At 48.8% G+C, this 26,504-nt stretch overlaps 1 protein-coding gene across 2 annotated transcripts in view; it reads left to right on the top strand.

Annotated features, from left to right (window-relative positions):
* The first annotated feature begins 262 nt into the window (after positions 1-262).
* The window catches only part of CCNB2 (cyclin B2), a 70,697-nt gene continuing 44,455 nt past the window's right edge, over positions 263-26,504 (top strand). The window contains exons 1-3 of one of the 2 annotated variants that reach the window (XM_033920901.1): positions 263-427; positions 8,861-8,989; positions 9,913-10,011. In XM_033920901.1, coding sequence (XP_033776792.1) covers positions 407-427; positions 8,861-8,989; positions 9,913-10,011 — 249 coding nt within the window. In that variant the 5' untranslated portion in view covers positions 263-406. The remainder of the gene's footprint in view (positions 428-8,860; positions 8,990-9,912; positions 10,012-26,504) is intronic. The other variant, XM_033920900.1, reaches the window with a different exon arrangement.

The raw sequence follows: 26,504 nt of genomic DNA, 5'->3' as shown, positions 1-26,504 counted from the left end.
GAGATTTAATTCAAAAAAATAAAAAGAATAAATGCTTCCCCCCCCCCCCATGTGAAGTCCCACCCCCAAGAAACGAAAGCATCAAATTCTTCTACTGTCAAACTTGTTTCTGACGATTGTTTTTAAATAGACTTCTGAACGTAGGGCGTGTCGCCATGACGACGCATTCCAAAAAAAAGGTGTGGGCTCAACCAATGGGGTGGATGCATTCTATGAAGTTCTGTCCAATCCGGGAAGGCGGAGCGCTCTTTAAACTCTCTATAGGGTAACCTAAGGGGGACAGAGTCACGCTAGTAGTTGTATCTGCTGAGTTGTTGTGAAGACGTAGTTGGATCCTTTTAGTTTTGTTGGGGGGGGTGGGGGTTTGTGCGTTTTATTTGTTTTATAGATATATTTTGCATCCAGGATGGCAACTCGTCGTGCCGTTGTAAGTAAGAAGTCTTTTATTTGCGGTTGCTTTTATGTTGTATTGTGGCTATTAAAAAAGCGTTAAATATGTAGTGTGAGCTGGGCTTCAAAGTTGGCATAAAATCACGTATAGCCAAGTTTGGTTATTTTCTTGTTTTTAGAATATAATATAGCACTTTAAATCACGAAGACAGCTGTAAAGGAGAAATGACTCCTTGGAGAACAGTAAGGCAGAGCTTTAGCATGGTGATTCAGTCTGGCTTTCTTATTTTATTAAGAGTATAAAAATTGTGTTCCTACTGGTTTAAAGAGTGAGCCACGTGAGAAGCTGCAAGATCCCACTTCCAACCTTGGAAAAGCGTCCTATCCTTTTGGCTTTTAAATTACTGTCTGGTAACGTAGTTAATGGTTTAGTAAGAAGTATTTGTTTTTTTTAAATTGTGTTCGACTGCAACTCACCTTAAGCTATTCCTGAGGCTTTTAAGGAAAAAAAGCGCCCCCCCCCCAAAAAAAAAAAAAACAACAACAAACCAACCCAAAATTGTAACTACAGAAGTCTCTGGCATTGTATTTTGTATAGTACAAAGGTGTGTGTGGGTGATTGTATTTTCTAATAATAAAAGGATATAAAGTAGTGATACTATGTTCTAATCTGTATATGCCTAACTGCTAGCTATTTTTGGCTAGCATAGCTCTTCAAATGCCTGTGTACTATCTATTATCGATACAAACTCTAGATATAACTCTATCTTTGATAAGACTCATGCATTCAAGCACAGAAAATTTCACCATATAAGTCTTATCTATTGCTATAGACCTCGGTAGTACCACCCGTATGTATATTAGACTTTATACACCTACAGAAACTAGGCACCAAAGTTCTTCATTGGTCTCAATATTTCAACTATTTTTAAAATACTTTTTATATATACTCATTTTAATCTACGCGGGTGGGGGTAGGCACTCCGACATAGATCTATGTTTCGCCCAAAGGGCTTTATCAAGTAAATCCCCCTGCAAATATATAGAAAAACTATATTTAAGTCCTAAAACCTATCCATTATACATAGCTTATAAACTTCTTAAATATCTCCCTAGCTATACTTAAATACATTCAAATAGCCCATACCTTAGAACAAGCGACTCATGCTTCCTGCGTCATGCTGCCATCGTTTTGAGATCCATCAACATTTGGTCATTCTAGTTGTGGCCAATGTCAGTGGTGCGAGTCTGCCCTTGTGGGTTCAGCATGGAAGCATCCTACCACAGGTAAAACTTATTATCCCAGGACAAGCAGGCAGCATATTATCTACATGTGAGTGACGTCATCCACGGAGCCCCCACGTGGACAGCTTTTCAAGCAAACTTGATTGAAGATTTCAAGTTTGCTGGTGCTGCACCACGCATGTGTGTGCCTTCCCACTCCACTAGAGGGCGCATCCCCTCCTTGTGGTCTTCAGTTCTTAGTTTTCTGCTTAGCCAGAAAGCCCTGTTTTTCTCTCCATGTTAAAGTGCCTTTCTAGCACTGCGGCATCTTTGTTTTTTCTCAGAGTCGCTGTGTGCCTTTTTTTGCCTTCGGGTTTTTTCGTTAAAAAAAAATAAAATTTTGACTTCCACGATTTTGGACTTTGGCATCCGGGGCCAAAGTTTGCTGTGGCCGCCTGGTCTTGACTCAGCCGCGGCCGTTTTTTTCCTTCTATGTCCCGGCCTCTTACCGGGTTTAAAAAGTTCACCCAGTGCAGTCGGCTGTTGTCAATCACTGACCCGCATTGGTGGTGTATCTTGTGCCTGGGGGCTAACCATCCGACCTACGCTTGCCCCAGGTGTGCTACTTTTCAGAATCGTGCCCTGCGGCGGTGTCGGGCCCGCATGGCTGAACTTTTTGCTGGAGAGCAATACTCATTTTAAAATACGGCCCCGGCCTCGACGTCGGCCTTGAAGACCTCGGCCTCAGCTAAGACCTCGACTTCGAAGACCTCGGCTCTGGGTAAGTCCCCTCTTCCTTCTTCAGGGTCAATGCTGGCGACGAAGCCGGCCTCGGAGTCTCCGGCCGTCCATGGTAGGAGTGTGCACCCCCCGGTCTTGTCCAAGCCCTCCAAGCGTGCTTCTGCCTCCAGGGAATACTCATCCTCGAGGTCGCCCTCGGTGGAATGCACTGCTGCACCTGATAGACCTTTGGTCTCAGTGCCTGTGTTCCAGGATATGCTGCGGGCCTTGATATCCTCAGAGCTCTCCTCGGCTTTGGCCCGTTTGACCCCGGCCTCGACCTTGCAGCCAGTAGATCAGCCTGAGCATCCTGTCGAGGCCCTGCGGGGCAAGGTGCATCGGACTCGGCGTCTTTCTTCCTCCGACTCCTTGCCTCGTGGCGTTCCTCGCCTTCGGGGCGCCCGAAGTCGAAGCGCTGATCGAGGCTTGCCTCGACCCTTTCTTGCCGCTTGGCGAAGCGGCCCCGGGACTCCCCCCCCCCCCCCCGAGGCTCGCCGGACCGAGGCTCTCTGGGTCTCGGAATTGTCCTTGTCCAACCCCTGATTGTTTAAGTTGCCGGCCCGGTTCTGGGCTCCGGGGCATTGAGAGTCTCCCCCTCTGTGTCCCGAGGCGTGTCGCTTCGGCGGCAGACCTCGGTGCCGCGAACCCCGGGGTCCTCGCCTCGGGCGTCCTCAAGGTGCAGGTGGTCCTTGACCCCGCCGCGTTCCTGTAGTGGAGCGTCCTGGGGTTCCGGCTGTGGTGACACTGATAGGCCGCCTCACCACTCTCGGGAGGCTTTGCCTTCCTTTTCGGCGGCGCTGCAGTCTCGCTCGACCACCCCTCTTGAGGACCGGTCGGAGAGTCGCCCTTCTTACTTCACAAGGTTTGTCCAGGACATAGGGAGAACACTCAATCTTGACCTCCAATCCGACTCCAAGTATACCAAGGAGTTCCTGGAGGAGATAGACCTCCCTTGTCCTCCTTGGGAGTCTTTGCGGCTCCCTTTGAATCCGATCCAGCGCCAGGCTTTCTTCTGGAATTTGGAGACCCCTTATGTGGTCCCCGCCATTCCGTCCAAAATGGAGGCTAGATACCGGACTGTTCAATGCTTGGGCTTTGAGAAGGTGCAGCTTTCGCACCAGTCTTTGCTGGTCGAGTCTTCCCTGAAGAAGTCTCATCCCTCTAGGGTATCCGCGGTTGTCCTGCCAGGCCGGGAAGGGAGGCCCATGGATAAGTTTGGTAGATGCCTCTGCCAAAATTCCATGATGGCCAACCTGGTCTTGAACTATACCTTCTTGTTCACCTCGTATCTGAAGGTCTTTGCCTGCTTTTTAGGGTGATTTGCCCGCCTCTCGTTGTGCGGAGTTTGGGCTGCTGGTGGACTCTTTTTTGCAGCTTCGTCTGCATTTGTTCCATGCCGTTTACGATGCTTTCGAGCTTTCCTCTCGGGTCTTTGCCTTTGCGGTCGCCATGCGCCGTTTGGCGTGGCTTTGCATTGTTGATATTGACCCCAACCTTCAGGACCGCTTAGCGAATAGCGAATCTCCCCTGTGTGGGGAACGAGCTCTTTGACGACTCGATTGAGGCGGCCACTAAGCGCCTCTCGGAGCACGAGTGGTCCTTTGTGTCCTTGATGTGCCCTAAGCCGAAGCCCACTCCTTCGAAGGCGTATCGGCTGCCGCCCCGACGGTACCCGCAGAAGTCTACACCTGCTTTCTCTCGCCCGCCTCCTCGATGCCAGCGGCAGCAATGGGCTCCCCCTAAACCTCAGACCCCTGCTGTGTCTAAGCCCGCGCTGTCTTTTTGACTGGCTGAGCGGAGGGGGGTGGGCCCCCTCCGCTTTGGAGATCGCCCCTCTTCCTATCGGGAGCTGTCTCCAGGCGTTTTACCTGGCCTGGACCCGCATCACTTTGGATGCGTGGGTCCTCTCCATTGTTGGAGAGGGATATTCGCTGAACTTCCTGGAGTTGCCTCCGGACAATCCTCCTGGCAGGTCTCTTTCGAATTGAGCGCAGCTTCCCTTGCTCCTGGAGGCTCGGGCTCTTCTTCATCTTCGGGCTGTGGAGGAGGTTCACCCTTCTCAGCGGGGGCAGGGGTTTTACTCCTGGTCCCCAAAAAGACCGGGGACCTCCGTCCTATCCTGGACCTCCGGAAGCTGAACAAGTTCCTGGTTCGGGAAAAGTTCCAGATGCTCTTGCTTCCTGTTTTGTATCCGTTGCTGAACGAGGGTGACTGGATATGTTCCCTCAATCTGAAGGAGGCCTATACTCGCGTGCCAGTTCATCCGGTCTGTCACCGGTTCCTCCGCTTTCAGGTCGGGGACCTGCATCTGCAGTATAGGATCCTCACGTTCGGGCTTGCTTCCTCCCTGTGAGTCTTTACGAAGTACCTCGTGGTGGTGGTGGTGGCTCAGTGGTCGATGGGCCTTCAGGTTTTCCCGTACCTCGACGATTGGTTGATCAAGGCCTCGACCAAGGAAGGGGCTATTTCAGCGACCCGTCAGACTATTACCTTCCTTCAGCGTCTGGGGTTCGAGGTTAACTTCCCCAAGTTGTGCCCCTCTGAATCCCTTCAGTTTATCGGGGCCGTGCTGGACACGGTTCGTCTCCGGTCATTCCTGCCTCCCCCTCGGCAGGCCACGCTCGTGCGGCTGAGCCAGCAGGTTTCCCTGTGGACTTCGGTCTCGGCCAAGCAGATGATAGTCCTCTTGGGACACATGGCCTCCACCGTGCATGTCGCACCATTTGCGAGGCTGCATTTAAGGGTCCCTCAGTGGACTCTGGCCTCTCAGTGGCGGCAGGATCGGAATCCCGTTTCTCATCGCATTGCGGTGACTCCCTCCTTGAAACGCTCCGTTGGTGGACCAGCTCTTCCAATCTTTCCAGAGGTTTGCTCTTTCTCGCTCCTCCGCATCACAAAGTCCTCACGATGGACTCTTCAGCGTATGCTTGGGAGGCGCATCTCGACGGGCTGCGTACGCAGGGCCTTTGGTCGAGTGCGGACCGCCGTTGTCACATCGCTTCGGGCCATTTACAGTGCCCTTGTGGCCTTCCGGCATCTGCTTCTGGATCAGGTGGTCCTGGTAAGCACGGACAACCAGGTGGCGATGTATTACGTGAACAAGGGTACGAGTTCTTGTCTCTTTGCAAGAAAGCTCTTTGCCTTTGGAATTGGTCGTTCCGCCACAACATCTTTCTTTGTGCGGTGTATATCCAGGGCGAACACTACTGTCTGGCGCACAAATGGTCGCTCCATTCCCGGGCTCTGCGACAGGTGTTTCTTCGGTGGGGAACTCCGCAGATCTCTTCGCCTCACCCCTCAATCACAAGTTGCCTCTGTTCTGCTCCTGGGTGTTCTCCTTGGATCGTCTCGAGGCCGATGCATTCCTTTTGGATTGGATGGGCAGGTTCCTGTATGCGTTTCCTCCCTTCCCGTTGATTCTGAGGACTGCCCACGCCACCATGATTCTGATCGCTCCTCGGTGGCTTTGGCAGCTGTGGTTTTCCCTACTCCTTCAACTCAGTGTCAGGGATCCTCTACTTCTGCCTGTGTTTCCTTCTCTGCTGTCTCAGAGTCGGGGTTCGCTGTTGCATCCCAATCTGCAGTCGCTACATCTGACGGCTTGGTTCCTTTCCACCTGACTCCTTCCCTTGAGTTTCCCAGTCAGTGTGGGATGTTCTGGAAGCTTCTCGGAAAGCTTCTACTAGGCAGTGTTATGCCCAGAAGTGGACTAGATTCGCCACGTGGTGTGCTTCGAATCAGGTGGAGCCTTTGTCTGCTTCTTTATCTTCGTTTTTAGATTATTTGCTTCATTTGTCTTGGTCTGGCCTCAAGACCAATTCTGTTCGTGTACATCTTAGTGCGATTGCCGCCTTCCATCGGCAGCTTGATGGGAAGTCACTGTCTGTCCACCCCTTCATTTCTCGTTTCATGTGGGGTCTCTTGAATGTCCATCCTCCTCTCAAGCCTCCCCCTGTGGTTTGGGATCTGTTTGAGCCCATGGACAAAAGCTCATCTGAAGTTCCTTACTTGGAAGGTGATCTTTCTGCTTGCTCTCGCCTCTGCTCGCAGGGTTAGTGAGCTGCAGGCTTTGGTTGCGGACCCACCTTTTACTGTTTTTCATCATGACAAGGTGGTCCTCCACACTCATCCTAAGGTGGTGTCAGATTTTCACCTTAATCAGTCTATTGTTCTTCCGAAGCCCCACTCTCATCCTGGAGAGCTGGCGCTTCATACTCTTGACTGTAAGAGGGCGTTGGCGTTCTATCTCCAACACACCCAGTCTCATCGGAAGGTTCCTCAGTTGTTCTTGTCTTTTGATCCAAATAGGTTGGGATGTCCTGTTTCCAAGCGCTCCTTGTCCAACTGGTTGGCTGCTTGTATTTCCTTCTGCTACGCTCGGGCTGGTCTCTCGCGGCATGATCGGGTCACGGGACATAAAGTCCGAGCGATGGCGGCTTCTGTTGCTTTCCTCAGGTCCACGCCAATTGAGGAGATCTGCAAGGCTGCCACTTGGTCTTCAGTTCATACCTTCACCTCTCACTACTGTCTGGATACTTTGTCCAGGAGCGACAGCCGGTTTGGCCAGTCGGTTTTGCGTAATCTGTTTTCCTAAATTGCCAACTTCCCTCCGTCCCTTTTTGGTTAGCTTGGAGGTCACCCACATGTAGAGAATATGCTGCCTGCTTGTCCTGGGTTAAAACACAGTTACTTACCGTAACAGGTGTTATCCAGGGACAGCAGGCAGATATTCTCGCAACCCTCCCACCTTCCCGGGGTTGGCTTCTTTGCTAGCTATCTGAACTGAAGACAATGAGGAGGGGATGCGCCCTCTAGTGGAGTGGGAAGGCACACAATGCGTGGTGCAGCACCAACAAACTTGAAATCTTCAATCAAGTTTGCTTGAAAAGCTGTCCGTCGGGGCTCCGTGGATGACGTCGCCCACATGTAGAGAATATCTGCCTGCTGTCCCTGGATAACTAGAGAAGACAAGGTAGAATAAAAATACGTAGACAAAGGTTAAATTGAAGCTCTAAGAAGCTGGACTCTCCATACAATGCAACACCACAGAAACAGCGATGCATTTCCCCTAAAGCAAAAAAATAAATAATTTTTTTCTATCTCCCCATTTACAAAACTGTAGAGCATTTTTTAACGTTGGCATCTGAGCTGTTAACCACCATGGCTAAAAACCACACTACAGTTTTGTAAAAGGTGGAGGAGTTGGTTTGAAATTACTTAATTACCTTTTGTACTTATCCTTTTTCTTAACCCAAGAATGTAACTTTTTTAATTTTTCCTTCCATTTCAAGTATGTATTATTTTTATTTTATTATTGTTAGAACATTGATATCTTTATTTGAAAATGTACATCGCTTAGTAATACTAATAGGCGATCCATCAAATGTTTAATAAAACTTGAAACTTACTAGACGAAGGTGTATTTCTGTGTTTTGTGTGTTTGAAAAAACATGGCTTTCTGTTAGGATCTGTTCTAGTCTGGCTTGTTTAATTTTACAATGGGTGGGTGTATTGATGTTGTACTGCTCACTGCAGTATGTAAGATGCTGCCTTTTCCTAAGTATACTCTTGTGTGACGCGTGGATTGTTACTAAAAATCATGTTTTTCATACAGATTGGGGAGGGTGTCAAAATGATGGGCCCTGAGTGTCACATATGCTAGGTACGCTACTGCTGTGGGCTGCCTTTTTTTTTTTTTTTTTTGTCTGATTTACAAACGGCGATTGATTCTCAAATGGCTTCCCATGCAAACAAGTTTTGTGGAAGTTTGACATAATCCTACCTCACCAGTTGTTGGGAAAACTGACTGACACATAAGTAAAGCTGGCAGAGGAAGCCCCAAAGCAGCTTCCTGCTGGTTTTATGGAAACACTCGCCCTGATGATGGCGGCCTAGGATGAAAAATAAGAGACACAAGGGTATGCCCACTTCTTCTGTCTCAGCAACCTGAACATTTTTAGTGCATCTAGGTCACCTGGATATCCCCCCCCATACGAAGGCCCCCCCTCCTATGCCCTGCCACCAAGTCCCCAAAAGAAGGCCCTGGTGAGCTGGAGGGTGAAGAAGCAGATCAGAGCCCCTCCATCTCGTGCACATTTTCTTCCTCCTCCCCCTTGTTGTAGAAATCTGGCAAGAGGGATGCCTACCTCTTCTAAATGGTGGGCCTTCCCAGTGCATCCTGGGAGGGGCTTAAGATTCTGATAGGGCCAACCCATAGGAGGGGCTTAAGGTATCAAAACCAATTGGAGTCTTAGGCCCCTTCCAGGATGCATTGGGAAGGGTGCCTAAGGCCCTTTCCATAGGGGAGGGGCCTTAGGCACCTGCAACAGTGTTGGGGTCCCTCCTTTGGTGTATCCCAGGATGCCAACCTCTACATCTCATTGAATGCCTTGGGCACTTTTGAACTGTCAATTCAAAATAATTAGTTAAATTTTATGTTCTGATCTTGATGCCATCTTTTTCCTAGACCAATAGAGAAATAGATCCTGCTACTGGAGGAGGCATCCATAAAGCCAAGGGCCAAATGCCTACAAGAAGAGCTGCTCTAGGAGATATTGGTAATCATGTTACTGTTAGGGGAGCACAAGCTGCTAAGGTAAGATTCTAATAGGGCTGATGAAGGCCCTCTTCTACATCACTCAACTACTAGGGTTTCAAAATCTCTTTAGCACAGGGGAAGATTTGCAGCTTGGGATCCAGGAGCAGATACCACTCTCTCTAGTAGTCCAAACAAGATTAGACCACAAAATACTTAATCCAGTGGTTCTGTGGTTACCTTCTGGATAAATTCTGCTGCCAAGTAAGGGCATGAATTTTAGCAGCAAACGTAAGTTTTATGCAATTTCTGAATGGATAACCTCCTTCAAAGGTACAACTCTGGGTTAAATGTTGGAGCCAGAAATCTGGAACAGGCTTTCATTAAAAGGAGTCAAACCTGGTTGAAGCTCTCAACATCTGTAGCAAGTGCTAATCCTTTTATGGCTTGGAATCCTGTACTAATTCAGACTTATGCCCAAAGCATTTTGCTTGTTTTTATTAACTGTATACTGTACAACTGGTGAAAAAAAAGTCTCAAATAAAGTTGCTATCTGGATCTAAACTTGACTGACATGGATGAGTCTGGAGTTTATCCTATTGTATGCAGGGATTTGTAGTTTGTATCCTCATTGCATTTTCTATGAAAATCAAGACCATCCTTACGTGCAATAGGATAAACCCAGGTACCAGCATGCCTTTATTAAAAAGCCAGGCTGGCAGAATAAAAGCTCATTGCTAAACTTGGTGGGGTTTCATTGGAAAATCGCACATTAACCCACTTCGGGCAATAATAAAACTGCTCAATGGTAGAATTGGTCTTGCAGAGAACAGTTACTCCTGCCTAGCCTTTCTCTGGCTCCACAGTGACATGTTTACAGGTTAAGCCTTAGTTCTTGGTGTCTGGAATCATTATACACCTGAGTCTAAGGAGCAAGACTGATTTCCAGGCAACTTTGCTATTGCCATTTTTTATCTTGATAGAATGTCAAAGCACCAGCTGAAGCTACAAAACCAATTTCCAAACCAACAAAAGTGATACAGAAGCCAAAGCCTGAACCGGTGGCAACTCTTCTTCCAAAGGTAAATATTTCAACCTCTGGAACTGGTATAAAGTTTTCAAAAACTAGAAGTATAGTTCTTAAAATATCGATTTAACCCTAATATTGGTCCAAAGAGGTAATGAGGCTGATTAGGAAATGGCACTACCATTAACTACTAGATAGGTTACCAAGTCAGCTTCTCAACTACTTGGATAAACTGAGGAAGAGACACTTGCTTAGTCTTTTATGTAGGGGTTCTGAAAATGTGTGCTTGGTTATGTGCCAATACTGTACTAGTTAAAATTCCACCTAATCGCCACTTTAATGTCTTCTAGATAAGCGTACATAGGCAGAGCAAGGACTGAGCTTGCATTCAGGTCACAGAATACTGTCTGTTACATCACTGGAACTTAGTGCCAGCTCTTTGGCATAGTTTCTTTTCAGTACATTGCAGGCATCTTATATATAAGCCTTTTTATAGGATGTGTTTCCACCAAGTGCAGTGAAATCTTGCTATTTGCTGATGTTGGGTTACTAGAAAACCCTGGGAATACTGAAAATGCTAATACAGAACCATTGATCTTATGGAGGGAGGGTGGAAGAGGGTTGTGTTCCTGGGTGACCCGGCTTATTGTACTTTTTTGTTTACCTTGCACTAGAGAATGACACGGGGACCCCTGCTTATTGTACTTTTGTTTATCCCAGGACAAGCAGGCAGCATATTCTCACACATGGGTGACATTACCGACGGATCCCTGCAGCGGACAGCCTCGAAAGCAGACTTGCTTGAAGATCTTTATAAGAGCTTCTGAGTGCTGCACCGCGCGTGCCTTCCCGCCTGAACTAGGGGGCGCGTCTCCTGTGAGGATCCTCCGTTCAAAGTTTTCCGCGGAGCCGAGAAGTTGTTTTTCTTCAGCTCTGCAGTAATTTGCCTTCTCTTCACCGCGGCTGATTCTTATTTCTTTTAAGTTCGGTCGCTGTGTTTCTTATTATTATTCTCCTTTTATTTCAAACCACAAAAAAAAAAAAAAAAATTTCTTTTGTCTCCTTTTTGTCTGGTCGGCGAGCCTTGGGCCTAGGCCCAATCACTCACATCGATTCGACACGGACTTCATATTTTCTATGTCCCGGCCTCTTACCGGGTTTAAACGCTGTCGTCAGTGTAATCGGGTGATTTCTATCACTGACCCTCACTACCGTTGTTTAAAGTGTTTGGGTCCGACTCATTTGCCTGAAGATTGTGTCCGTTGTCTCACTCTTCAACCTCGGGCTTTTCGTTGTCTGTGTGCTCAATTCCTCCAACTTTCCGATGACATGGAGCAACCTTCGGACAAGACCTTGACCCTGACGGTAGCCCCGGTCTCGAAGGCCTAGACCTCGGCTTCGGTTGGAGCCTCAGTCTCGAAGACCTCGACTCTGACTTCTGTTCCTGCAAAGACTTCGACCTCGTCCTCTTTTGGCTCGAAGGTCTCGACAGTACCTCCGGTGAAACCGTCCTTGATGGGTAAGTCTCCTGCTTCCCTTTCAGGTGCTGTATCTAAGAAACCACCAGAGACCTCCATTGCGTCCTCCTTCCAAGTGTGCCTCCAAGTCAAGGGAATACTCACCTTCGAGGTCGTCCTCTTTGGATCAGGGAATCTTGTCTCGTAGCCGACTTAGCCCAGTGTTCTTCAACTGCCGGTCTATGGACCGATGCTGGTCCACAAATAATTCTTTTATTTCTGCCGGTCCACAGGTGTAAAAAGGGTGAACACTGCTCTAGAGCAGTGTTTTTTTCAACCTTTTTTGGGCAAAGGCACACTTGTTTCATGAAAAAAATCACGAGGCACACCACCATTAGAAAATGTTAAAAAATTTAACTCTGTGCCTATATTGACTATATATAAAGTAATTCTCTTGAATAGGAATCAAATAAACACAAAGAAAGTATTTTATAATTACTTTTATGAAATATTAAGTAAACAGAATAGTGAAAAATTATAAAATACTTTATTCAGTGCGAAACCTGGGCCTGTTTGGCTGAACACAAAGCTGATATTCTGGCTGGAATCGAAAAAAGACACACACGTAGCTCTTAGTCAACAGCCGTTCCCTTCACAGTCACCGCCATCCCTTTCACCGCCCCGTCACCGCCACTGCCATCCCATTCACCGTCCCCACTGCATCCATATAAGCCTTAGTACTGTAATATTTAGCTTATTCCTTTCTTATAAATCAAAGTTCCTGCTGCTGAACTAGAGAAAGAGATGTTCAGCTGGCAGGACTTTGTTTATAAATTTTTATCAACACAACTAATATACTATTTTATCCTAAAGCAAAAAATAAATAAATAAATATAATTTTTTTTTTCTACCTTTGTTGTCTGGTTTCTGCTTTCCACATCTTCTCATTCAATTCCTTCCATCCACTGTGTGTCTTCTCTCTACGTCTTCCATTTGCTGTTACTGTGCCTCTCCCTTCACCCCCCCCCCCAATTGGTCTAGCACCCATCTTCTTCCCTCCGCTCCCCCATAGTCTGACATCTGTCTTCTTCCCACTCTGTCTTCCACATTTCCCTTCGGGGTCTGTTCCTCTCCACCCTCCTTCAATGTCTGTCCTATTCCTTTCCACCACCACCCTTCCCTCCCTCCTTTACCATCTGTTCCTTTCTACTACCCTTCAGCTCCTCTCACGTGGCTTATCTATCTACCTTCCTCCCTCTTATTTTCATGGCACGTTACAATGTATTTTGTGCAAGCCACTGGAGCCTGCGAGCTCTGTCCCTGTCCCATCCCCACAAACCATCTCGCTTCTGTGCTCCTATTTTCTCCATTTCTAATATCTCCCCTATGTATCTGTCATTGCCCCCCCCCCCTGTGTCCATATACCATCCCCATGGCATGTCCCCTTTATGTCTCTGTCCTGTGTCAAGATTTCCCCTATCTTCCTCTTCCATACCAGTGTGTCTCTTCTTTTCAACCCCATCTAGCTTTTTTCCCTCTTTCTTCCCCCCCCCCCCCTGCTTCTAGCATCTGTCTCACCTGCCTGTCCTTCCCTTTCTTTCCTGCTGTGGGTTTTTCTTTCCATCTTCATCCCCTTGGCCCAGAATCCTTTTCCCTTTCACTCCCTCCTTCCAGTTTGAGCTGGGAACACGAGCGATCGCACAGTCCCTGCAGCCACCACCCGCCTGCCCAATCGATCCTAGTGTTTAGCCAGCTCTCTCCCTTCTCCTCACCTTAGTTTGTAGGTTTTCTTTTTCAGCGACCTGCACGCTTTCCCAAAGAGCCGCGCACGCGTGGCTGCTCAGTGTTCAATCTTCTGCTCTACTGCAACTTCCTGTTTCCGGTTGCGTCAGAGCAGAAGATCGAAACTGAGCAGCAGCGGGTGCGCGGCTCTTTGATTAGCGTGCGGGTCGCTGAAAAAGAAAACCTACAAACTAAGGTGAGGAGAAGGGAGAGAGCTGGCTAATCACTAGGATCGATTGGGCAGGCGGGTGTGGGCTGCGGGGACCGCGCGATCCTTCATGCCTCACTGCGGGGACAAGACAAGGCGGTGAATGGCCTTGTCCCCGTCACCGCAGCGACTTCTAGTTTTCGTTCCCCATTTCGGTGGGTTACCCGCGGCTAAACGCGGTGGCCGCGGGTAAACCGCCACCGTGTCATTCTCTAATTCACAGTTAAGGGGCTTTTCAACCCATGGGCAAGAGGGAACGGAACAGAGGACTGAAGTTACTGGATGTCAGAGTTAATTTTATCTTGAGGTGACAATGGTGTTCCACCTGTCAATTACCTGTTAGTCTTGACCAGTTCTAAACGTCAGACCAGCCTCAATCTTCTATTATTTCCAATGGATCTGCATGATTTCTTGGCATACATAGCTGTAAGCCTTGCCACCAAATGCAGACAAGGCATATAGCTTTGAGAGCCAGTGGGGTCTGTTCTAGTTCTATTATTCTATTATTATTATTTTTTTTTTTTTTCAGGGGGGGGGAGGGGGAATCCTGAAGCAGTCTGAAGGGGAGCCTTCAATTAAGGTAACTTGAATTTAATTGCTAATCAGCACTTTGTTTTTTCTCCAGGAGTGGTTTTCACAATAAGCACTTTTAAGCTGAAAGTGTTCATTGCGCTCCAGGGGCGCGGTCAATGTGGCCAGCATGTGCACAAAGTGCACTACTGCTGCGAAGGAGAATCTTTGCCTGCTTCAGGTGTCGGCGAGCAGGGTTCCCCTTCAAGTGCACTGCTCAATAGCAGCAGGCAGTAGGGAAGCCCAGGCTTCCCTTACTGCCCACACAGGAATTTCCCCAGCCACAGATTGTCAAGGAAATACAGTTTCCTTTACTGTCGATAGTATTGGTGACTCCCTTTTTGCTGCCGCCGGCTTGCCTGCTTTAGCAGCTGGGTATGCCACTGCAGGCCTCCGGAGCTGGTTTTGGCGGGAAGCTCTTCTATCTTGCCTATAGCCTCAGTTGACCTTCCCCCTGTCTTAGAGAGACTGGAACAGATGTCTACTGTTTCCTGCCTTGGCTGTGCATCCTGCTTTGCTGCCAGAGCGGTTTGCCCCAGATTTTGTTTTAGCCATGTACAAGGCTTAGTTGCAGGCAGCCGGGGATCTGGTTTTTTCCCCCCGGGGCCTCTGGTTTTTCAGGGGGGCTTTTGCCTTCTGCTTCTACCCCATTAGGCCCCCCTCAGCGTTGGGCTCTGGGCCAGTCCCCCTGTTTTCGTTCAAGTGGCCGTGGGTTTAGTGGGACAAGGACTTATGTGCAGATGCATTTTTGCCTTATAAGGACTTGTGACCCCTTGTTGGACCCCAAGATCCTCTTGGGGGGGGGGGGGGGGTTTGTGTGATGGAGACATGTTTGCGGAGCCACCAGCTGGCGAGGATGTCGGTGCACATTTTTTATCTGGGAAGAGCTACAGGAGCTTATCCTTCAGGCTTTAGGTTTCATCAGTTTTTTGCTTGGAGGAGGATGCAAAGGACCCACTATATGTGGTGGACACCTGCTTTGGGGGATCCAGTCATCCTCCTGTTTTCTTCCTATGCATCAGGATATTTGGGATGTGATAAAAGTGCAGTGGAAGCTGCCAGACACACCTTTTTGTTTGGCGCAGTCCATCGCTTGGGATAGGGATACCTTTTAAGTCTCCTGTGGTTTATGCAGTGGTCTCTACTATCACGCGTAAACATATAGTGCCAGGTGAAGGTGATTTGGCCTTTTGGGACTCGGGATCGTAAGTTGGTATCTCTTCTTAAGCAGAGTTTTGACATAGTAACATAGTAGATGATGGCAGATAAAAGACCCGAATGGTCCATCCAGTCTGCCCAACCTGATTCAATTTAATTTTATCCCAGGACAAGCAGGCATGATATTCTCACACATGGGTGACGTCATCTACGGAGCCCCGGCGCGGACAGCTTTTCAAGCAAACTTGCTAGAAGTTTCAAGTTTGCACACTGCACCACGCATGTGCTAGCCTTCTCTCCCACTAGAGGGCGCATCCCCACCTCGTGGTCCTCAGTTCATTTTCATCCGCGGAGCCAGAAGCCCTGTGGATAAATTTGTGCTCTGTTAGCCTTCTGTCGCCGCGGCTGTGGACGTTTTTTCGACGCAGTCGCTGCGTTTTTTGTACACTTTTGCTTTTCCTTTTCCTTGTAAAAAAAAAAAAAAAAATCTTTTTCTTTTTCGTCGCTCCGGGGGCTCCCGGTAGCCACGGCCCGGGAACCTCGTTCGTTCCCAGCCTGTTTTTGGGCCTATGTCCCGGCCCGTAACGGGTTTCAAAAAGTGCGGTAAGTGTGAACGGCTTTTGTCGATCACAGATCCCCACAGGTGCTGCCTGAAGTGTTTGGGGCCCCAACACCCGACAGACTCCTGTCCTAAGTGTGGAACCTTTCAAAAAAGGGCTCTCACACGCCGCAAAGCCCGCATGGTGGACCTTTTTTCCGTCGACGTCCCGACGGGGAAGGCCTCGAGTTCAGCCTCGGCTTCGGCCCCGGCCTCGACCTCGGCCTCGACCTCAGCATCGGGACCTCCTGCCTCGCCTCGACCCTCGATGCCCGCGAAGCAGGTTGCCTCGTCCAGCAAGGCCTCGGGTAAGTCTCCACTTCTCTCCTCAGCTCCTGGATCTAAGAAGCCATCCTCGGGCACTTTGTCGGCGGGGACTTCGGCCTCCGCCCAGCCCAAGGTATCTAAGGCGATAGCCCCGAGGGAGTACTCGAGACCGAGGTCGCCCTCTGAGGAGCATCGCCAGGTGTTGCCCCAGGGTCTAACGATCCCGGTTTTCCAGGACTTGCTCCGGGCGTTGATCTCCTCGGAGCTGTCCGGGGCCATTGAGTCCCTGCAGCAGGCTTCGGCCTCGACTGCTACGGTCTCGGCGGCCCCGCAGTTGGCGACCTCGGCCTCGGGCACCGGGGCTTCCGCAGCCGAAGCACCCTCGGCCTCGACCTCGGCTCTCCCCTCGGTCCCGACCACGGTGAGTCAGCCTGAGGGTAGTGTTCGGCCCCGGGACAAGCAGCGCCGGGTGCGCCGGATTTCCTCGACCTCGTCCTCGGAGTCTTCCCGGGGCTCCTCGCCCTCGCACAAGCCTCGGGCGAAGCACCGCCTGAAGAGGGCCAAACGTTATCGGGCCTCGAGGCGTGGTCGCTCGACGCCGCCCGAGGGCGAGGCGTTGCGAGTCGAAGAGCTCCGACTAGACAACCCAGTTCTTTTGCGGTCCCCGATCCGGGAGAGTTCCCGTGCCTCCTCACCGGGGCGGAAGGGAAAGGCCTCCGTACCTCGGACCCCGGGGGGTTCCCCCAAGGGGTCTTTCAGGCGGGATCGGTCCCCGACCCCCTCGGGGTCACGGGACCGTGCCTCGTGGGGATCGGGGTCGGGTATGGACTTGGGGTATTCACGCCAAGCCTCTCCCTTCGGCTCTGCTGAGAAGTCTCGGACACCCTCCCCGCCCGCACGGACGACTTCTTTTTCGAAGTTTGTCCATGACATGGCAAAGGCCCTGGGGGTGGACCTGTTGGCGGGGTCCCATCATACTATAGAATTTTTGGAGGAGCAGGATCTTCCTGCCCCCCCGAGGGAATCCCCCCGCCTTCCATTAAACAAGGTCCTACTTCAGACCTTACTTAGGAACCTCGAGACCCCTCTTACAGTCGCGGTGGTGCCCACTAAGATGGAATCTAAATATCGCACGATTCCCCCTAAGGGTTTCGACAAGGGGCAGCTCTCCCATCAGTCGCTCCTCGTGGAGTCGGCTCTTAAACGATCGCAGCCTTCCAGGGTTTCCGCTGCGGTCCCCCCAGGTAGAGAGGGTCGGACCCTCGATAAATTTGGCCGCCGCCTGTATGCTAATTCGCAGATGGCGACGAGGGTCCTCAATTATGCCTTCTCCTATTCTTCCTACCTCAGAACGATGGTGAAGGACTTGCCGGAATTCCAGAGTGTCATCCCGGATTCGCACAGGGACAGGTTTGCCGCTTTTATGTCCAACCTGTCCCAACTCCGACTATATCTATTTCATGCGGTATACGACGCATTTGAGTTGGCCTCGAGGATATCGGCTTGTGCAGTAGCTATGCGCCGGCTGGCGTGGCTGCGTACCCTCGAGATGGACCCCAACCTGCAGGAGCGATTGGCTAATCTTCCCTGCGTCGGGTCGGAATTGTTCGACGACTCCTTGGATGCTGCGACCAAGAAGCTTTCGGACCAGGAGCGTTCGCTATCATCCCTGGTGCGCCCAAAACCGAAGCCAACGCCCCAAAGACCGTTTAGACAGCCGCCTAGGCGGTATCCTCAGAAATCGACACCTGCCTTTTCGAGACCTCCACCCCGACGCCCACCCCAACAGGGTAGGGGGGGTCCTCCCAAGCCCGCCACGCAGGGGGCATCCAAGCCAGCGCCGTCCTTTTGACGGGATGGGCTGCTGGGGGCGGGCCCCCGCCGCGATTGCACCCAACCCCCTTCCGATCGGGGGTCGGCTTACGGCCTTTGCCGGGGCTTGGTCAGAGATTACGTCAGACGCATGGGTGCTCCGGACCGTCTCAGAGGGCTATTCGCTCAACTTCTCCAGGAAACCTCCAGACATGCCTCCCGGGGCTTGCCCGCCCAATCGGAGCCAGTTGACCCTTCTCCAAGAAGAAGCCAGGGCCTTGTTGAGCCTCCGGGCAGTCGAAGTGGTACCTCGCGATCAGATAGGCCGGGGGTTTTACTCCCGTTACTTTTTGGTCCCAAAGAAGACCGGGGACTTGCGCCCCATTTTAGACCTCCGGAAGCTCAACAAGTTCCTCGTCAGGGAGAAGTTCCGTATGTTGTCGCTTCCGATTCTGTATCCTCTTTTAGACGAGGGGGATTGGATGTGCTCCCTGGATTTGAAGGAAGCGTATACCCATGTTCCGGTGCATCCCGACTTTCGCAAGTTTTTAAGATTTCAAGTCGGGGAGTTGCACCTTCAGTACCGGGTCCTCCCTTTCGGTCTGGCTTCGTCCCCTCGGGTGTTCACGAAGTGTATGGTGGTGGTCGCGGCTGCCCTACGCTCCCGGGGGTTGCAGGTCTTTCCATATCTGGACGATTGGCTGATCAAAGCCCCGACCAGAGAAGGAGTTATTTCAGCGACCCAACAGACTATCTCACTTCTTCAGGGTCTAGGGTTCGAGGTGAACTTTCCCAAGTCTCACTTGCACCCAACTCAATCCCTCCAGTTTATAGGAGCCGTGCTGGACACTGTTCTCCTACGAGCTTTCCTTCCTTCTCCCCGGCTGGAGGCACTGCTTCGTTTAAGCCGTCAGGTTTCGCAGATGCAGAGGGTGTCGGCTCAACGCATGATGGTGCTTTTGGGACACATGGCATCTACGGTCCAAGTGACGCCGTTCGCCCGGTTGCATCTGAGGATTCCTCAGTGGACGTTGGCCTTGCAGTGGCGTCAGGATCGCGATCCGGTGTCTCGTCAACTAGTGGTGACTCCCTCTTTGAGACGCTTGCTCCGTTGGTGGACCAACTCTTCCAATCTGTCCGGGGGTTTGCTCTTTCACGTACCTCCGCATCGCAAGGTCCTGACGACGGACTCTTCGGAGTATGCGTGGGGGGCTCATCTAGACGGTCTTCGAACGCAGGGCCTTTGGTCACTTCGGATCGTCGATGTCACATAAATGTGCTGGAGCTTCGTGCCATTTTTCTGGCTGCTCGAGCCTTCGGTCATCTCCTGCGCGACCAGGTGGTGCTCGTCAGGACAGACAACCAGGTGGCCATGTATTACGTCAACAAGCAAGGGGGGACGGGCTCTCGGCCTTTGTGCCAGGAAGCCCTGCACCTTTGGTCATGGGCAGTCTCTCAGAACATTTTCTTGCGTGCGGTTTACATCCAGGGGGAACTGAATTGTCTGGCGGACAAACTCAGTCGTCTTCTCCAGCTGCACGAGTGGTCGCTGAACTCCCGGGTTCTACGAGAGGTTTTCGACCGCTGGGGGACTCCTCAGGTGGATCTGTTTGCCTCACCCGAGACTCACAAACTACCTCTCTACTGTTCTCGGATGTTCTCCCGGGACCGTCTCGAGGCCGATGCATTTCTTCTCGACTGGGAAGGAAGGTTCCTTTATGCGTTCCCTCCTTTCCCTCTAATCTTGAGGACGCTAGTGCATCTCAAATCGACCGGAGCCACTATGATCCTCATTGCGCCTCGTTGGCCCAGGCAGCACTGGTTTTCCCTGCTACTTCAACTCAGTGTCAGGGACCCTCTACTTCTGCCGGTCTTTCCCTCTCTGCTGTCTCAGAGTCGGGGTTCGCTCTTACATCCCAATCTTCAGTCTTTACATCTGACGGCTTGGTTTCTTTCCCCTTGAATTCGATTCCTGTTTCTCAGTCTGTGCGGGATATTCTGGAGGCTTCCCGTAAACTCTCGACTAGGCTTTGTTATTCCCAGAAGTGGACCAGATTTTCCTCCTGGTGTTTCTCGAACCACCTGGACCCGGGTTCGGTCCCCGTGTCTTCAGTGTTGGAATATCTGTTGCATTTGTCAAATGCTGGTCTGAAGACGACCTCCATTCGGGTGCATCTTAGTGCCATTTCAGCTTTCCATCGGCATCTCGATGGTCGTTCTCTCTCTTTGCATCCTTTAGTGTCTCGTTTCATGAGGGGCCTTGTGAATGTTCATCCTCCCCTGAAACCGCCCCCTGTAGTGTGGGATCTTAATGTAGTCTTGGCTCAATTGATGAAGCCACCTTTTGAACCTATCGACAAGTCCCTTCTTAAGTTTCTCACTTGGAAGGTGGTCTTTTTGATTGCGCTCACGTCCGCTCGTCGGATTAGTGAGCTGCAAGCTCTGGTTGCGGATCCTCCTTTCACTGTGTTTCATCATGATAAGGTGGTTCTTCGCACCCATCCCAAATTTTTGCCTAAGGTTGTGTCTGATTTCCACCTCAATCAGTCCATTGTTCTTCCGGTTTTCTTCCCGAAGCCCCACTCTCATCCTGGCGAGGTGGCGCTTCACACGCTTGACTGTAAGAGGGCGTTGGCTTTTTATCTCCAACGCACTAAGTCTCATTGGAAGGTTCCTCAATTGTTTTTGTCATTTGATCCAAATCGATTGGGTCACCCTGTTTCCAAGCGCACCTTGTCCAACTGGTTGGCTGCTTGTATTTCTTTTTGCTACGCTCAGACTGGTCTCCCACTCTCGGGTCGAGTCACGGGTCATAAGGTCCGGGCGATGGCGGCTTCGGTTGCTTTCCTCCGATCCACGCCTATGGAGGACATCTGTAAAGCTGCCACTTGGTCTTCGGTTCATACGTTCACCTCCCATTACTGTCTGGATTCTTTGTCCAGAAGCGATGGCCGGTTTGGCCAGTCGGTGTTACGTAACCTGTTTTCATAATTCGCCATCCTCCCACCTGCCCTTATTGGTTGGCTTGGAGGTCACCCATGTGTGAGAATATCATGCCTGCTTGTCCTGGGATAAAGCACAGTTACTTACCGTAACAGGTGTTATCCAGGGACAGCAGGCATATATTCTCACAACCCGCCCGCCTCCCCGGGGATGGCTTCTTTGCTTGATATGGAACTGAGGACCACGAGGTGGGGATGCGCCCTCTAGTGGGAGAGAAGGCTAGCACATGCGTGGTGCAGTGTGCAAACTTGAAACTTCTAGCAAGTTTGCTTGAAAAGCTGTCCGCGCCGGGGCTCCGTAGATGACGTCACCCATGTGTGAGAATATATGCCTGCTGTCCCTGGATAACACCTGTTACGGTAAGTAACTGTGCTTTTTCTTCATAGCTATTTCTGGGCAAGAATCCAAAGCTCTACCCGGTACTGGACTTGGGTTCCAACTGCCGAAATCTCAGTTAAAACCTACTCCATCTCATCTAAATCCTCCCAGCCATTGAAGCCCTCTTCAGCCCATCCTCCCTAAAATGGCCATATACAGACACAGACCGTGCAAGTCTGCCCAGTACTGGCCTTAGTTCAATATGTAATATTTTCTGATTCTAGATCCTCTGTGTTCATCCCACGCTTCTTTGAACTCAGTCACCGTTTTCCTCTCCACCACCCTCTTCGTAAAGTAGAATTTCCTAACATTGCTCTTGAATCTACCACCTCTCAACCTCAAATTGTCCTCTGGTTTTACCATTTTCCTTTCTCTGTTCTACATTAATACCCTTCAATATTTGAACGTCTGAATCATATCCCCCCTGTCCCTCCTTTCCTCTAGGGTATACATATTCAGGGCTTCCAGTCTCTCCTCATACATCTTCTGGCGCAAGCCTATCATTTTTGTTGCTCTCCTCTGGACCGCTTCAAGTCTTCTTACGTCCTTCACCAGATACGGTCTCCAAAACTGAACACAATACTCCAAGTGGGGCCTTACCAATGACCTGTACAGGGGCATCAACACCGTCTTCCTTCTACAGGCTACGCCTCTCTTTATACAGCCCAGCATCCTTCTGGCAGCAGCCACCGCCTTGTCAAACTGTTTTTTCGCCTTTAGATCTTCAGACACTATCACCCCAAGGTCCCTCTCCCCGTCTGTGCATATCATCTTCTCACCTCCCAGCATATATGGTTCCTTCTGATTATTAATCCCCAAATGCATTACTCTGCATTTCTTTGCATTGAATTTTAGTTGCCAGGCATTAGACCATTCCTCTAACTTTTGCAGATCCTTTTTCATATTTTCCATTCCCTCTTCGGTGTCTACTCTGTTACAAATCATGGTATCATCTGCAAAAAGGCACACTTTTCCTTCTAACCCTTCAGCAATGTCACTCACAAACATATTGAACAGGATCGGCCCCAGCACCAAACCCTGAAGGACTCCACTACTCACCTTTCCTTCCTCCGAGCGACTTCCATTAACCACCACCCTCTGGCGTCTGTCCAACAGCCAGTTTCTAACACAGTTCACCACTTTGGGTCCTAACTTCAGCCCTTCAAGTTTGTTCAACAGCCTCCTATGAGGAACTGTATCAAAGGCTTTGCTGAAATCCAAGTAAATTACATCTAGCATATGTCCTCGATCCAGCTCTCTGGTCACCCAATCAAAAAATTCAATCAGGTTCATTTGGCACCATTTACCTTTTGTAAAGCCATGTTGTCTCGGATCCTGTAACCCATTAGATTCAAGGAAGGTACACTATCCTTTTTTTCAGCAACACTTCCATTATTTTTTCAACATCCGAAATGAGGCTCACCGGCCTGTAGTTTCCTGCTTCATCCCTGTGACTACTTTTTGAATAGGGACTATATCCGCTCTCCTCCAGTCCCCAAGAACTACTCCTGTCTCCAGAACCTCTCTGAGCTCTGGATCCCGTCTGATCCCATCGCTTTGTCCACCTTCAGTTTTTCAAGTTGCTCATAAACACTCTCCTCTGAACAGCGCAGAATCTACTCCATTTTCTCATGTAACTTTGCCAGACAATCTCGGTCCTTCTCCAAGATTCTTCTGTGAACACAGAAGCATTTGTTTAGCACGTTTGCTTATTCCTCATCACTCTCCACATATCTGTTCCCAGCATCTTTTAGTTTAGCAATTCCATTTTTCATCTTCCTCCTTTCACTAATATATCAGAAAATTTTTGTCTCCCTTTTTTACATTTTAAGCCATTTGTTCTTCCGCCTGTACTTTTGCCAGACATATCTCTCTCTTGTCTTTCAGTTTCACCCAGTAGACCTTTCTGCACTCCTCTTCCCCCAGGCTTCAAAATTTTATTGCTAGCTAGGATTTGGGGCAGGGGGGGAGGCCTAGCCATAATTTTTAAAGACAACCTACACTGCTCTATTCTTAACTCAAAATCCACTCCCTATCTAGAAATTCTTTCACTCTCACTATCATCCAAATCCCTAGCGGCTGCGCTAACAACAACACTGTTTTATGTTCCACCAAAAAAATGGAACCTTGCCAAGGATGACTTCTCCGAATTTTTACTATCTAACTCTCTATCCAGCCCTTACTACCTACTGTGTGGAGATATTAATATCACCTTGAAAAAATAGACCAACCTGAAACTACAGAACTCTGGTCACTCATCTCTTCACTAGGGTACCTCAAACCTCCCCCAGTTAAAACCCACCAAAGAGGCCACCAGTTAGATTTAGTTACTTTCTCCTCTAGAGAGCTACCTAACCCCAAAATACTCTGGAAACAAGAACACTGGACCGACTCACTATGGTCGGATCACAGTCTCTGCAATTTTGAACTCGATTGCCAACTAAAAACTACAAGTCCAACAAATAATAACCCAAAAACGAGAAATAAAAAATTCCACACTAGCAGAGGTAAGATAAATCCCGTAGAATTCTGGTCTCACTATGAGATCATATCTGAACAAAACAAACAAACCAATCAATTTATGAACTCCTGGATTATTGATAGCACCAATATCCTAAATAAAATGGCTCCCATTAAAACCCGCAGAAAGAGACTTAAAAACCTAGAGGGCTGGTTTGACACAGAACTGCTAATGTTAAAGAGAGACCTAAGAAAATCGGAAAGACTTTGGCTAAAATCAGGAATGCAAGAACACAGAATCGCCTGGAGATTAAAAGTAAAAATCTACAAAAATCAAACCAAAGAAAAACGCAAAAACTTCTATGCCCTCAAAATTGGTGACATTTCAACCAACAGTAGTAACCTTTTTAAGCTGGTAAATGATCTATACAATATAGAAACATTTATCGACACACCCGAAGACCCCACTTTAACTGCAAACAGCATGGCGGATTTCTTCATCTCCAAAATACAAAAACTAAGATCCTCTCTTACCGACCCAACCAAGCCCCACTGGTGTTACCCCATTCTACTAGACTCGGACGATTCCAGAGCCGACCTGTTCTGGAATACATTCTCACCCATAGACTGGCAAATTTTTAATAAACACTACAATAAGTATGCCAATTCCTACTGCAGACTGGATACCTGTCCCCCTAATGTCATGAAATCGGCCCCAGTCCATTATAAGGCCAAAATGCTGATTTGGATCAACTCTCTGCTATCCTCTGGGAAGTTCCCAGTAGAACAAGGGCACATTATGATTACACCAATTAAGAAAAATACTAAAGAGCCATCTAACACTGCATCCAACTTTAGATCTATTGCCAATATCCCCCTGGTTACCAAAATAGCAGAAGGGATAGTAAACACCGAACTCACCACATACTTAGAAAAACACAATATCCTACATGACAACCAATCCGGTTTCCAGTCGGGTCACAGTACTGAAACAATTTTAGCTTCTCTGCTTGATTACCTTCATCAACTATTCAGCCAAGGTTCATGTGCTCTAATATTGCAACTCGATCTGAGTAGCGCATTTGACTTGGTTGACCACGCCACTCTACTAGACTGTCTGACATCTATTGGAATCTCAGGTCATGTTCTCAATTGGTTCCATGGATTCCTGACAACAAGAACCTACAAGGTGTTCAAGGACGACACCTCCTACAGCTGGGACAACCCTTGTGGGGTCCCACAAGGCTCCCCCTTGTCCCCCACCCTATTTAACATCTACCTTGTCTCCCTAGGAAACCTCCTGCAGAGTTTAAAGCTCAAATTCTTCATCTACGCAGACAACATCACCATAATCATTCCTCTCTCTTACTTTACCTCAGAGCTTCTAAACTCGTTATCTTTCACCCTAAATCAGATCGAACTTTGGATGACAGCATTTAGACTAAAGCTTATCCCAGAAAAAAATAAATTCTTCTTAGTATCCCCAAACGACAAAATCAAGGAAACTGCGCTACATGTCAACGGACTAGACTACTGTATTGACAATCCTTAAATACTAGGAGTCACTTTAGACAAGCATTTCACACTGGAGAAACCCACTGACCTAAGAAAATTATCTCAGTGCTCTGGAAACTCCACACCATTAAAAAATACTTTGATGACACCTCCTTTCGTCTGCTGGTCCAATCTTCTATTCTTAGTGTCCTGGATTACTGTAACATCATTTATCTAGGCGCCTTCAAGAAAATCACCAGGAAGCTGAGATTGGTCCAAAACACCGCCATCTGCCTTATCTTTGGCCTGAAGAAATGGAACACATATCCCCTTCCTACCACAAGTTGCACTGGCTGCCATTCGAATCCAGAGTTCTATTTAAGTTCTCTTGCATCTGCTACAAAACCGTATCTGGTATGTCACCAGACTATCTTTACCCCCACTTCCACCTAAACTATAATAATAAGAGCTCCCGCAGAATAACTATGTTCGCTTTTCCCTCACTGAAATCGTGTCATCTTAAAAGATTCCTCGAACGAACCTTCTCTTTTCAAGCGGCCAAACTAAATTAATGGCTCGCCCAAATTATACTTGACGCCTCTTCATACCTCCACTTTAGAAAAAAGCTCAAAACTCTACTTTTCTTTTTTTTTTTAACTTGAAAATCTTTATTAAAAGTTTTGTATTATACAAGCAAAATAAGGATATCCAGGCTCAAGCACTCCATAGTATTGAACAAAAGACAACAGGCTCTGAATTCACAATACAGCAAGAAGAAAACATCATTGCCAACCAGATATCCCCTGCAATGAATCACAAATCCCCCCACCCCTCCCAAATAAACTGAAATATACAGAGTGGACACCTCCCTGTTGTTCCTTCAGGAAGTTATCCCTACAACAACAATCCCCCCAAACCCCCCAGCCCCAGTAAACTTAAACCAAAGTATCAATCTTGTCCATAATAACAGTCCAAGTTCGGATAGATGAAAGGTAATGCCCATGACGTTTAGCAATTGAAAGTTCCATGGTACACAATTGATGAAACTGCAAATACCATTCTAACATAACAGGTGCCTCAGATCTTTTCCAGGATTTAGCAATTAAACATTTAGCTGCAGCCAATCCCCACCTGCGGAGCTTAGTTTGCCAAGTGTGTTCACCCACATTATGTAAGCCTAGTAAACATTCCACTGGCACCAACGGGATCACAACTTGCACCAATTGGGATAAACAGCCAACAACATGTTTCCAGAAGATTTGTAAAGGAAGACAGTCCCACCAAATATGCAAAAAGGTGCCAACTGCCCCCCCACACCTCCAACACATTGCAGAGGAACTCGGAAACATTTTATGTAACCT

The sequence above is a fragment of the Geotrypetes seraphini genome, chromosome 14 (assembly GCF_902459505.1).
Source record: "Geotrypetes seraphini chromosome 14, aGeoSer1.1, whole genome shotgun sequence".
In the NCBI taxonomy this organism is placed as follows: Eukaryota; Metazoa; Chordata; class Amphibia; order Gymnophiona; family Dermophiidae; genus Geotrypetes; species Geotrypetes seraphini.
Note: the sequence above shows the minus strand (reverse complement) of the source record. Positions and strands in the feature narration are given on the sequence as shown.